Source organism: Vipera ursinii, assembly GCF_947247035.1.
Source record: "Vipera ursinii genome assembly, chromosome: 2".
Taxonomy (NCBI): Eukaryota; Metazoa; Chordata; class Lepidosauria; order Squamata; family Viperidae; genus Vipera; species Vipera ursinii.
The window spans coordinates 172,641,335-172,655,412 of record NC_139513.1 but is presented as its reverse complement, the minus strand read 5'-3'; the positions used below and the strand labels follow the sequence as shown (position 1 = coordinate 172,655,412).

General features: G+C 40.1%; 2 protein-coding genes across 2 annotated transcripts; one reads left to right on the top strand and one right to left on the bottom strand.

Annotated features, from left to right (window-relative positions):
* Window positions 1-172: 172 nt before the first annotated feature.
* On the top strand, window positions 173-4,733 carry TEX28 (testis expressed 28; the record flags this gene model as incomplete). The annotated part of the gene is made up of 4 exons (XM_083353459.1): window positions 173-247; window positions 1,466-2,115; window positions 3,504-3,639; window positions 4,419-4,733. 4 exons carry the CDS (start codon window positions 173-175, stop codon window positions 4,731-4,733), a joined length of 1,176 nt encoding a protein of 391 aa, XP_083209585.1.
* Window positions 4,734-6,489: 1,756 nt separating this feature from the next.
* On the bottom strand, window positions 6,490-9,657 carry OPN1MW3 (opsin 1, medium wave sensitive 3; the record flags this gene model as incomplete). Its single annotated transcript, XM_083351661.1, has 6 exons — window positions 6,490-6,606; window positions 6,789-7,028; window positions 7,572-7,737; window positions 8,269-8,437; window positions 8,841-9,137; window positions 9,549-9,657. The coding sequence occupies 6 exons, from the start codon at window positions 9,655-9,657 to the stop codon at window positions 6,490-6,492; spliced, it is 1,098 nt and encodes a 365-aa protein (XP_083207787.1).
* Window positions 9,658-14,078: the final 4,421 nt, after the last annotated feature.

The following is a 14,078-nucleotide window of genomic DNA, read 5'->3' as shown; positions in this document are numbered from 1 at the left end:
AGAGGAAGTTAAACTTTATTTATTTCTTTGCTAATCAAATTTGTATAGCTGTCTATCTCACCAAAAGCAACTTTGGCCGACCTACAACAATCAAATAAAACAACACATATAAAAACATTAGGTCACTAATTAATGTTACTTTTGTGCACTTGTCTGTTTCCATACAGCATTCATGGTAGACTATAATTTAACCAAAGGAGAACCTTCTCAGCAGTCAGAAGCTTCAACAAGTCAAGCTCCCAATTCAGTGAGTGACCAATAAAACATTTTTATCTAGCACATGGCTCTTTTGTAGACACTCTGAACCACAAACTATAACACTCTAGATCACAATTTGATTGTAGCATAAGATGTTGAGCAAACCCATCCTATGTATAGTATATCAGATGAACTCAAAACTTGGATTACTTCGGTAAACTATAGGTAAATAAATATTTCTAAGTTTGAACACAGTCTATCACTATGTAATGAGATTCTAAGCAGTAATGGCCCGTGATTGTAATGGCAGCTGAATGATATGTGATGTCACTGCAGTGTTCTAATGATAGGGAATTTTCTGTGCAAGGGTACTTTTCCAAAACAGAGCAGAAGATAGGGCAAAATATAAGAAACACTTGTATTTTTGCACCTTACTAGCCACAGTCAAATAGGACCAAAGTGGAATGTCATCCCTATTATACTCACATCTTGTCATCTCACCTCAAATCCAAGAAGGCATTTCAAAAGGTTTTTGACCACTTCCTTGCCTCCCAAGAACAGCAGTGCCTACAATCCCTCCATGCCTTTTCTCTTTTTTAAGGGATGCTTTAAGACACAGGGTAGTTGAGATAAATGGGAAGTTCACCAGAAAAATGAAGAGGCAGCCAGCTGCTGAACATCTCTCTGACACTACCACCTTGGTTTCCCCAATAAAGAAATGAGAGAATTTAAATTAAACGTGTGTGTGTGTACGCGTGCTTGTACATACTGAGATATACTGAGGAATCAGTACCTAAATCTACTAGTGAAGCAAGACAGGCAGTCAAGTTGGAAGAAAATGAACAAGGTTTAAAATATAATTCTATTAGGAATTTTGCTTAATTTAGAAATTTGAACTAAGGGGACAGCAAGAACTAGCACTGAATATCTGGAGTTATAAAATTGCCATAGGTTTGCCTGGAAAGAGAGTTATTGGACAGTTGTCCATTATTCAGCATCCCTGTTCTTCTCACAATCTCCAAACGATAGCACTCCATCTTGCTTTACAAAAAGAGAAACTGACTGTCTTAGATGAAAGCAGAGCAGAGCATATGGGAGTAAATACAAAATAGACAGTATAAGGCTTAACATTCTGGGATCACTCAGAATCAAGTACATTGTTAGCTTCCTAATGGGAGCTCCATGTAAAATATGACAATTCTGAGGTAATCTAAATTGCTATACTTTTCTTTAATACTCTTGACTTCCTGCTCCATCCTTGTGGCAGGTGGACTCCAGTCGGACTCGCAGGTCCTCTGCTGGTTCTGGATCTTCCCAGTCAAGTTACCGAAGTCCGAAAGATGCTCTACGCCATCGCATATTGCACTTGTCTGAACTGCTGCGGGTGGAGAAGGTCAATCGTGATGAGAACCTCTCCACTTATGTGGAACTGGTAAGCAAGGCTGATCGGGAAAAGGCACCCTCCATCCGTCAAGCATTTGAACGTATCAACCAACGCTCCTCGGCTAATATTGCTCATCTCGAACAGCGTCTGCAGGATTGCATAGCCCAACTGAAGAGATTAGAACAGAAGATTTTATCACCTGCAGATAGCAGTTCCTCTCCCCCATCGCAAACCCTCAAGGTCAATGTGACCCATCAGGGGCCATATAACATATTCAAGTTCCGCCCTACAGAGGCTCCTCTAATAGAAGAATACTCCATCCAAGAAAGTGCAGAAAATGAGTCTATCGCAGAGGCAGGCTCAAAGCAGTATCTTGAAGAGGAGGCAAAAAAGAAGCTTCAGGAGCTGAGGAACCAGATCACGGAGCTAAAGGAATATCACAGAATCCTGGAGAGTCAGAGGAACATGTTAGATGAAGCTTGGAAAGCTGATAAAAAGCAAATTATGGAACTCCTACAGGAGGAAAAGAAAAGGTGCGCATCCACATTCTTGAGAACAATGGTTCCCAGTATTCCATCTCCTTGACGTTGCAGGCTTGATGTCTCTGGTGTCCTGTTTCCTCCTGACACTCATTCTCTTAGAACATCACAGCTTTGTCTTCAGTGACAAATCCACTATTTCTTTCCTGGATATGAAGCTCTTTGCCTCATATGCAACACTCACACAAAAAAAGCAAGCATCCCCCCCTTCTTGTGTTACTAATGTAGCATCACAATACAGACCATAATTTGCCTATTTCTTCTGATGTTCTCCATACTTTACTAATATTATTCAGAAACTTCCTGCTTTCCTTGTAATATGAAAAGTGCATAGCCACAATCTCCTTAGCCAGGAGGAATGTTGCAATTTCCTTTTATTAGAAAAAGATCCATCTTGTATGCAGAAGCATACAGAAAACGAAAACACTTTTAGAACAATGAATCCCACTTGGGATACCTTCACTGCAGTCACTCCACATTTATTGATGCCTTTTCAGAGCAAAGCAGAAACACACTAGTACTGGGTTAGTTTCTTTGCGGATATTTTCCAACCCATAATCCTCAAATCAGATTAGGTTACATTAGAAAATAACTAGACTAGATTATTTAAAAGATTCCTTTCTAAAAAAAGTAATTTCAGTGAATGAACAGATAATTCTTCATACATTTTTCTTAAAAAATAATAATAAAATAGTATACCTACAGCATGAAATAAGAGGCTAGATAGAGGCTGACTGATGGCTGAGTTACCATTCCATTTGCTAGTAAATATCTGTTATTTCTGTTATGTAGCCAAAAGGAAGTCAATCATTGCAAATGAAGAAATTTAAGTTCATATTTATTATGTCTATTTTCACCTTCAGATAATTTCATTTAGATAAAAGAATATCTGGTAGAGAACTGTTCAGAAGCATATTTAGCATAATAATTCAGCCTACCCAATGGTACATCTACTTGTCACATCTTTGGCAACAATAGTCCCTCTCTAGGTCCAATCCTCACTGGGCTCCCAACAGTATTTCCCCCCCCACCACCACCAGTATTCGACTCAGTGCTTTGATGTGTCACAGAATGTTTAATTTCTTTTGTTTTCACATTCCGAAACCCAGATGGCACTGGCTACTTGTAATCCTCTCTCCTCCCTTTTCCAATCCAGGATGAGCATAGTCACTCATCTCTTGTACTGGAAGTGTCAGATCAGGAAGCAGAGCCAGCTCATCATAATCCATTTACAGCAATGCCTAAAGTGATGATTGTAACAAGATCAGCCAGTTGGCTGGGAGGTGTTTTTTGGGGGGATGGGGGGGGTGGGAGCAGAGAGAAAAAGGACTTAGAATACAGGATCAGATTATAGAACCTCACTTAATGCCACCCTTCTTCAGGCACTATAACCTGGAAATACAAGTGAATGATGCGATACAGCTAAATCTCAATGAAATCACCAACCTCAAACATGATCTGGCTTGCACTGAGGAGAAGATGGTGTATCAATCTTATGAGAGGTCACGGGATGTCTGGGTAAGAGATTGCTTAACTAAATGCATGGGTGTTATGCCCAGTATTGTTCTGGGAGCAAAGAACAGGACACTGGAACAGGTTGCAGGTGGCTAGCTTGACAGAGTGCATAGAAATAGAACAAAATAAGAATTTGTAATATCCCATCTTACTCAATAGGCTATGACAATTGTCTTTAGAGAGAGCAGTGTCTTTTTGCAATAAGAAATGAAGGTTGCAAAGACTGTCAATGTACGGTGCCAAAAAATTCAGAGGATGCAAGATTATAGAACAATGTTATGAGTCGTACAAGCACTGGCACTGTTGTTTTGTCTGTTGATAGGGTCAGCATGACCCTGCTTTTGCACATACTGCAACACCAGCACGCTAGCATTAGTAACACACATTAGTGGGGTCTACAACAAAATATTGCATTGTGCCTTCCCCTTTTGTACCAGTCAGCATTCCATGACCAATGAGCATAGTATTACTTGGGTTGTTTCGGAGTCCCCTCAACATTTTTCCTCTAAAAGTATTTCCTCTCTGTGCATTTGTAAACCCTGGCAGAACATGTTGGTATCTGTCTTTCTTGTCTAGATAATGTCACTTGGGTTACCCAGGAGCCAGAAAACTGATCTTCCTCTTTGCAGATATTAATAGAGCCATTAAAGAATTAGACCACGTGAACCTGCAAATGGCAGGTGAAAAATAGCATTGTGGAAATCCACCTGGGATTAACTAAATCAGTGTCTGGAAACTGGCTGGTCTTGTCCTGACCTGTCTTTTCCTTGTCTTTGTGGTAGGAGGTGCTCGATTCCTACCAGACCCGGCTTGCCAAACTGGAGCTGCAGCAGCAAGCCCAACAACAGGAGGCAATGGAGATGCCCCAGGCGAGTATGTATAAGCTTTATGGACAGCTCATGAACCTTCTGTTGACCATTGCTGCCATTATCCTGGTGTTTTTTTCAACAATTGCAGCTTTTATAGTGCCTCTTCTGCATACTCGTATGCGGGCCATATCCACTTTCCTTGTGATCACCATCATAACTCTTGCATGGAATTACTTCTCTGACACTATTGAGTCAGAATGGAAAACATGGCTTCCTTCATCTGAATAGTCAGACAACATTGGCTTCAATACTTCTGTACCTATGCTGCAGCTTCTCAACAACATAACTATTTATTTGTTTACTAAAGTAAAAAAAGTAGTCTGTCTTTCTATTCTTTCTTTTGTCCTTGACTGTTTCTATAGCTATGAAGAACTGAATTAAAAAAAAAACTGCTTGAAAAACAATTCCACGTGACAATCCACCTCTGAATTCTAGCATCCCAGATGAGTTGAAAAACATTGCAGGAAGCTTGAGGATTGGTGTTCACGTTTGGTGTGAAGGTTCAATGTTTGGAGAGGAAGAGAGGAACATGTGCGTGCACATATGTTGTGCATATGAAAGCATGATTGCACATGAAAGAAAATAAATGGAATTTATTTTAAATCCTTTAAATCCTTGTACTCTTGTTTAAGCTATTCAGCCCACAATTTTTTGGTACCTGAGACAGGAAATCCTATTGCGTTCTAACTAACGACAGAAACTACGGTATATCCTTCAGTGCTCTTCTCATTTAGCTGATACATCAGTTAAGGTTTGCACAGGAAAATTTCTCAAAATGTTCTGTCTCATTGCTCAGTTTGGTTTCTTCTATACTTTTCTGCTGTCATATTTTTCAGTTTGAGCCAGCAGTTTCGCTCTGCTTGATTTCCATAGATACTCATTATCAAAAATTAAAATTACATTGTTTGGATATTTGTCTTTTTCCACTAATCCACAGTCATTATACTGGCACCTAAAGCAAATTCCCACCTGCCTGGATACATTTCAAGCAATATACACTGTGGGCAAAATGTGGTGTTTTGCAACATCATATGTAAGATACAAACTCAGCTTTTATACAGAATATAACCATTTTTGTACATGAGTTTATTCAGTCTCACTGCTGTAGAGTTTTTAAAAATAATTTTACCCATTGCATTTCTAGCTAAATATCCCATGGAACATGGGTGATTTTAATATCAAATACTGTGTACAGAGTGGGTCCTGTCGAGCCATGCTGAGGAGATATACAGAGTTCTGGGATGGCCAAAGTGCTACAGCAAAGTCTCATTTATGATTTCTGCCAGAATTGTTTCCTCCTGGGCAGAGCTAGAAATCAGTATCTCCAAACCTGCTGAGACACAGAAATTGCAGGGAACAACTTCATTCTCCAGCCTCCGTTCAATGGACACCTTGCACCCAGCCAAACATTTTGTAAGAGGGGCAGAGCAAAAGATAATCAAAATAGAACTGCTATGGCTGATGTCTAATTTATCACCTTTTGTGGATACTTCAAACTATCTAGCCATTTATAGGAAGTGGCATCTTGAAGATGAGTGGATTCTCTATAAAAAATATGGGATAGACCTGCTTCACAAAAGTCATAGACTTTCCACAGGAGCCCCCATTGTTCTGCCTCTTTTGCAGTCCAAAGGATAAGTGAAAGATTAATTAAAGATACAGCGATAAGGGCTGAGCATCAAAATAACCCCTGAAGCCCAGGAAAGTTTCAGACTGATGGAATATTTGAACATAGAGATATGAACTTTTCATTGCCACCCCTAAACATTTCTGAAAGGAAAGTGGAAACACCTCCCTTTCCCTAGGAGAAATAGAAACACCCAACCTGGGTCACAGTCTTAAGTCCAAGCAACGGGTTTGTGCAATAGCAGCCCAATATGTTAGATATTCATAGGCGATCCATATGCTGCAGAAAGAAGGAGAAATTCTCACTAGGGCTCTCCTGGGAGGCAGAAGTGTCTTGATCTCTATCAAGAAAGAGCTTTTATGCTGGTGATACAGAAGAGTTAGAGGCCGATGAGACTTCAGTGCGGGAAGTAGAGGAAAGTTCAGAACCATCATCAACTTTCTTGCCAAAGAGCTGCATTATGCAATTACGGAACTGCCAGGAGATAGAGAAATGTCAATAGCGTTTAGAAGTTCTACTCTTTTTCACCACATACAACATAATCCCCAAATGACATAATCCACATCCCCAGTTGCTTTCTGTTCATTAGTCTTAATCGGCCCGTCTTTTCAATTCCAATAATTTCTAGCTATTCCATTGGAGCCAGAGCAAATTACCTGTCTGTTCATGAAGACATAGATAATTGGGTTGTAAATGGTGGCGCTTTTTGCAAAGAAGGCAGGCAGGGAAGCTGTCAAGGGGTGAAAGGCATAGCCTGGATTGGCAACAGCAAAACAGGCAAAAAATGTATATGGTCCCCAGCAGACAATATAGGCAATGATCATGACCACTACCATCCTTGACACTTCCTTCTCTGCCTTCTGTGTTGATTCTGACTCTTTCTGCTGGGCTGCAACCTATGAGAGGAAAGAAAGAAGTAAGATTAATAAGGTACATCTCCAATCCCTAGGCTATGATTTGGAACAAGAGAGAGAAAAGAGTTTACCATAGAAATCAGATCCAGATTAAATTTGCATGTGGATATCCTTTTATAGGTAAAGTAATACAAGTGGGAGTATGGAGAAGATGAACTAAGGAAAATTGGGAGTCATTCTTGGCAAAGGCCTTATTAGGAAACAGATTAGCCAGAGGACTTTTATAGAAGTGGAGATCACATTAGGGGAACTAGCTAGGTATACATTGATAGTGAGGAGATCTTGTTTTGCAATGTGATTAAGGATTTTCAAGTACAGTGACAGAATTGGGGTTCCATTAACAAAAGGTTAATTCTCTATATAGCTCTCAATTAGAGACTCTATAGCAGTGATACTTTAATTTGGAATACTTTAATTTGTGATTTATAAGGAAGAGAGTTTCAGTCACAAGGGGCTCAAAGGTGGGTGCTAGAGGAAAAGAAAGGATACAGGATTTCTGAGATATAATACAATGTGTGTATTTACCGCACGGATAGCCAGCCACACTTGTAAGTAGCAGAAGATGATGACGCTCAGGGGAGTTATACAACAGGTAGTCATCAGGACAATCATGTAAGATTGGACACCTAGCTCTTTACTGCCACTGAATACATCTGGACCACATGATGTTTTCAGGCCATGGGGCCAGTATCTGGTTGGGAGGAGAAGAAAGTCCTTTTTAATTTAAGATTTGAATAATCTTTTGAGCCCTTCTTAGTGTGTTTTACATTTGTTCACATAAACAAATCAGAAGAAAATCTGATGCCACACCACATTCTGACCAAGGTAGATTTGACATACACATGACAAAGCATTTGCATTCAGAATTGCTTTAGGCTTCAGCATCCAAATGTCCTTGTATAGATGTCCTGCTCATTCTTCACCTCATAAAAATAAATGCCAAATGCAAGATTTACCTAATCACTTGTAGATTAAAAAAGATCAATGACCCGCATAACCCATTTCTCACTTAAAGGAAGAAAGCCAAATAATTGACTGTTCTCTGTCAACATTCCTGATGAAAGCTACCCACTCTTTGGTAAACATACACATATGGCTATTTTTTAGTTATGTGGGAAAGGAGCTGAAAATTATGAGAGTTTAGTCCAACACATCTGTGGACACCACCCTGCTCCTTAGTTTCCAGTGGTGCTGCTCTGTACCATTTCCTCCTTATGCTTACCTACTCCAGCCAAATATTGGTGGTGCTGTCCAGGAGGCAGCCCATATCCAGGAGAACAAAATGCCACCAAGAGCCATTTTGGCATCAAACTTGATATTTCCAAAAGGTTTGCAAACAACAAACCAGCGCTCCCAGGAAATAATGGCCAAAGACCAGAGAGCTGTAATGCCTGAGAAGGAAGAGCAGAAGAGGACAATAATAAGGACATAGCTTTAGTAGGTATGTGTGAGTGTGAATTATATGTAATCTATCATTATATTACAGGCATTCAGTTTCTCACCTGCCAAAACAGGAATATAAAATAGCATCAAGGGTCAAAAAGCTGAAATGGTTACATTGAAATCTTTACTAAATGTTCTGCCAGATGTGTCCTGGAATGCATGGGATTAATAGAAGGGAAGCAAATCAGGGACATGGAGGGAAAAGAAGCAGCATGATGGATGATCTGTAAGGACAACAGGATTATAGGATGTGCTTATATTAGGGGGAAGAGGATAAAAGTATGACCTGGAGAGAAGGGATTGGGGTAAAAAGGGATTAATCAGAAAACATGATGAATAAGTGCTTCTTACCACAAACCGAGACAGTATAACCCTCTATAACACACAGAGGATGGCCAAGGACAAAATAGCCAAAAAACTGGTTGATGACACTGATGGTGCTAGCAATAATTGTTTCCCCCAAATCAGCAAAAGCCAAGTTCACCAGAATCCAGTTGAGCGGATGCCGTAATTTCTTGAATTTGGCTGTGGCCACCAATACCAAGCCATTGGTAAAGACTGAGGCAATGACAACAAAGACCATCCAGAGTGAAGTTAAGTTGTAGACCCATCGTGGTGCAATATGGTAGTTTGGACCTTCAAAAGGGCCTGCCAGAAGATGGACAAAGTTAAATATTAGGAGGATCTCAGCAAGCATAATAGTGTCTTGGACAAATCAAACAGGGATGTACTCTGCCAAATTAAGAAGAAGTCTCTATTCTTGCAAATAACTCAAGAATTTATCCATAGGAAAGTATATACTTCTCTACGACTTATATTATACTAAGACCATCACCATCATTCCCATCCTTCTACTGGAACCACTTTGGAGCTCTTCCTTATCCAAAATCATTCCAGTGGGAACTGGCAAATTCCATTTCTGGGACTCCTCTTCCAAAGGCATTTAATTGCCAAGGTTGAAGACAGGTGCTTACTTTCCCTGTTCTTGTCAAAGTTTATCCTGTGAACCAACCTTAGTCTGCCCTCCTACCCCAGTTCTGAGGCCCCTGCCAAACTCACCACGGGTATTGTTGCTGTTGGTGTAAGAAAATGAAGATTCCCTAGTAGTATCTTCGTCATCGTTGCGCCGCCGAGCAGCAAATACTGCCACATTCCAGGCCTCTGTCATGGCCTTGGTTACTGTCTTCCCCCTTGTTTGTGTTTCTTGCCCTCTCCCTTTCTCCCACGTTCTCTTTCTTCCTCAATTCTCTCTTTCTTGTTGCTCTTTCTCTCAGTCCCTGATCAGCCTCTCCCATCCAATAGTCTATGCTAAGGTTCAAAGTCTTACCCATTTATATATCTACCCCCCCCACACAGAAGATTAAGCTTTCATCTTGGAGAATAAGATCCCCCAAAGCCCTTAAACGTTTTATCCCTTAATTGGGCTACAATGCTACAATTTGGCCCTCTCCCCTCCTTCTTTCCTTCTTCCCCTCCTCCCCGCTTGGTTGGTTGCACATTAACAGCTTGCACATGTCCTACATCACCAATGGTATCTTTGCCGGACACTTCAGGTGAGAGATGAGCATGGTAGAGGGATTAGAGAGTCAAAAGAACTCTACTAAGCTGATTCAGAATGGAATTTCCTTCCAATTTCCGAATGTTCCATTTTTCTACCTTATTCCAACTTTACCATAACACAAATGGTGTTCCCCCCCCCCCACTAAAGTCATTACCCTGGCAACTACTCCAAGAAATGAACTTCAATTTTTTTTTACATAAATCTACAAATATAGATTGGTGTGTGTGTGTGTCCTTAATACTCTCTGAGCTTGGTTGTTTTCTTGCAGACATTTCATTACCCAAAGTGCTCATGATGTTACCTAGTTTGGTTAATGAAACATCTGCAAGAAAACAACCAAACTCACCAAGGACACCTCATTTCAAGCCTGAGCTACAAATATTCTCCTTTATTGGAAACATAGATAGACATAACTTGCAAAGTATAGTGGCATTATCCCTAGGCCAGGGGTCGGCAACCTCGGCTCTTTTATGACTCGTGGACTTCAACTCCCAGAATTCCTGAGCCAGCTGGCTCAGGAATTCTGGGAGTTGAAGTCCACGAGTCATAAAAGAACCGAGGTTGCCGACCCCTGCCCTAGGCTATACAAATGATGTCCAAATACTCGCCACATTAAGCACAAAGTAACCTTTTTCATTTCCAATACTAGATATTAATTATATCGTAGGCGAACAACTATTGAGGGCTCTTCGGGATCTTTATCAGCAAGAAATACTAAACACATACTCAAGAGACTGCTTCCACTAACATACAATCAACTTAAAGATCTGGCAAATAATTTTTGAAAATCTAACCTCAAAGAGTTGCACTATGTGCATTGCCCTTACAGAGAGTTAATTGAAATTATGAGGTAAATAAAAATAATGTACATGATGAACATTGGCATGTCTCCCTTTAATACAAAATCCCTGCTGATACCTGTGATTTTTAAATATTAGCTTTTCAAATTATTATTTTGAGATGGAAGTTCTTCAGAGCAAAATGTATGTTTCAATACTATCATCTTTCATTCTACTGAAGATCTTTGTATTCTCTTAAATCCAAGGACAATTGGGACTGACAACAGTGGACAATTGGAGGTCAATAGTTTGCTTTGAACTTTTCCAGTTTCCCACAAAGTAAAAAGTAGGAAGGGATAGATGATCTAATAAGATGGAAAGATGATGTTGGGAAATATTTATGAAGGCAGGATGGTGGAAAGAAGGGAGAGAAGAATCAAGGGGACATTTCTCTCTCTCTCTCTCTCTCTCTCTCTCTCTCTCTCTCTCTCTCTCTCTCTCTCTCTCTCTCTCTCTCTCTCTCTCCCCTCCGTGTGTGTGTGTGTGTGTGTGTGTGTGAGAGAGAGAGAGAGAGAGAATGAGAATTAACTGAATCTTGTACATAAGAGAAATGTGAATTTGGAAGAATATATTTATATTTTAGACTCTGACCCCAGCTGTGTTTAAAATTCAGGTTCTTGAGGATGCTGCCTTTTCATCTTTATCACATTACCCTATGTTCAGCAGATAACAAGATAAATCCCATCAAAGAATTTTTTTTGTAAAAAAATTCACCTGCGTGGGCATCATGGTATTTTCTCAAAATTGTATTGTGCTGACTAGCTTCAAAAGAAATTCCTTTTGTTTTGAAATTTTGTGTAACATTTTCATACCTTCTTGCGTATGCCTGCATCTTGGCATCTTTCCATATTGGTATCCTCTGAAGTGAACCAAGTCTAAACTAATTTCTCTATCTTCTCAGTGATTCTACAATACCATATATATGATGACACTTTATCTATCTTGAAACCATCATATTACAAGTAATCCAAGAAAAACAAACATTTTAAGCCAGTGGAATTTTGAGAGCATGTTATGTGGCAGACCTATATGGAAGCAGATGACTTGCCTACACATAGAATAATGGCCATGGTGGGTATTATCAGCAAATAAAATATCCGTTTAACAAAGTTGCTTCATTCTATCCTCTCTAGCTCTCTAATTTGCTGTCCACAATCAGAGTTTGTCTATTTCAGGATTGAGGACATTCTTCAACCCTTCTAAAAAAGTATTTCTCTTTGATTTACCAAAAAAATTAGCCTGATCTGAATTCCCATGATTTTTCTTAAAAAACAAAAACACATTTCTGGATTCTTTGAAAAACTTCAATTCCTTAACCTTTAAATAGTCAAGACCTTCTTGAGACATTTTTCTGCCTGATACCAACCGGCAGAATAGTGCCATCATCCCTTAATCCCTAGTCAAGATACATTAAGTCCAAGGCTGTCAAGTTATTTTTGTTGCTAGGCAGAAAATTCTGTAAATACCTCTCTCCTAAAACAACAACAACATAATACATTAAGTAGTACATCCTGACTATAACACATTCTGAGTATATTCCTGGCACTCATAGTTGAGGGGATGTAGGGAAGAATATACTGGTTTGCAAGATAGTTTCTAAACTGGAGATCCTAGCTTGCACAGAACATTATGATCATACTTTGGATAAAATGGCTCCTTACTTGTGACTTAGGGTTTAAATATGCCAAAACTGATTGGTATTGTCCTTACTGTTAACTGGGAATGCTATGTGCAGCATAGACATAGTTAAGGTTAGTAACCTAGCCCACACCTTCTTCTTGTTGTTGTTAGCTGCGAAGTCGTGTCTGACCCATCGCGACCCTATGGACAACATTCCTCCGGGCCTTCCTGTCTTCTACCATCTTCTGGAGTCCATTTAAGCTCATGCCTACTGTTTCAGTGACTCCATCCAGCCACCTCATTCTCTGTCATCCCCTTCTTCTATTGCCCTCAACCTTTCCCAGCATTAGGCTCTTCTCCAGTGAGTCCTTCCTTCTCATTAGGTGGCCAAAGTATTTGAGTTTTAGCTTCAGGATCTGGCAGTCAGGGTTGATCTCCTCTAGGACTGACCGGTCTGATCGCCTTGCAGTCCAAGGGACTCGCAGGAGTCTTCTCCAGCACCACAGTTCAAAGGCCTCAATTCTTTGGCGCTCAGCCTTTTTTATGGTCCAACTTTCACTGCCATACATTGCAACTGGGAAGACCATAGCCTTGACTATACACACTTTTGTTGACAGGGTGATATCTCTGCTTTTTAGTATGCTGTCTAGATTTGCCATGGCTTTCCTCCCAAGGAGCAAGCGTCTTTTAATTTCTTGGCTACAGTCCCCATCTGCAGTGATCTTGGAGCCCAGGAAAATAAAATCTGTCACTACCTCCATTTCTTCCCTATCTATTTGCCAGGAATTGAGAGGGCCAGATGCCATGATCTTGGTTTTCTTAATGTTAAGTTTCAACCCAACTTTTGCACTCTCCTTCTTCACTCGCAACAAGAGGCTCTTTAGTTCTTCTTCACTTTCTGCCATTAGAGTGGTATCATCTGCATATCTTAGGTTGTTGATATTTCTTCCGGCAATCTTAATTCCAACTTTTGATTCATCAAGCCCTGCCTTTCTCATGAAGTGCTCTGCATATAAGTTAAATAGGCAGGGTGACAGTATACAGCCTTGCCGGACTCCTTTCCCAAATTTGAACGAATCAGTGGTTCCATGTCCAGTTCTCACTGTTGCTTCTTGGCCCACATATAGGTTTCTCAAGAGACAAATAAGATGGTCTGGTACGCCCATCTCTTTAAGAATTTGCCACAGTTTCTTGTGATCCACACAATCAAATGCTTTAGCATAGTCAATGAAGCAGAAGTAGATGTTTTTCTGGAACTCTCTAGCTTTCTCCATTATCCAGTGTATGTTGGCAATTTGATCTCTAGTTCCTCTGCCTCTTCGAAATCCTGCCTGTACTTCTGGTAGTTGTTGATCCACATACTGCTGGAGTCTAGCTTGTAGGATTTTAAGCATAACTTTACTAGCATGAGAAATGAGTGCAATGGTGCGATAGTTTGAACATTCTTTGGCACTGCCTTTCTTTGGAATTGGAATGTAAACTGATCTTTTCCAATCCTGTGGCCACTGTTGAGTTTTCCAAATTTGCTGGCAAATTGAGTGTAGCACTTTTATTGCATCGTCTTTTAAG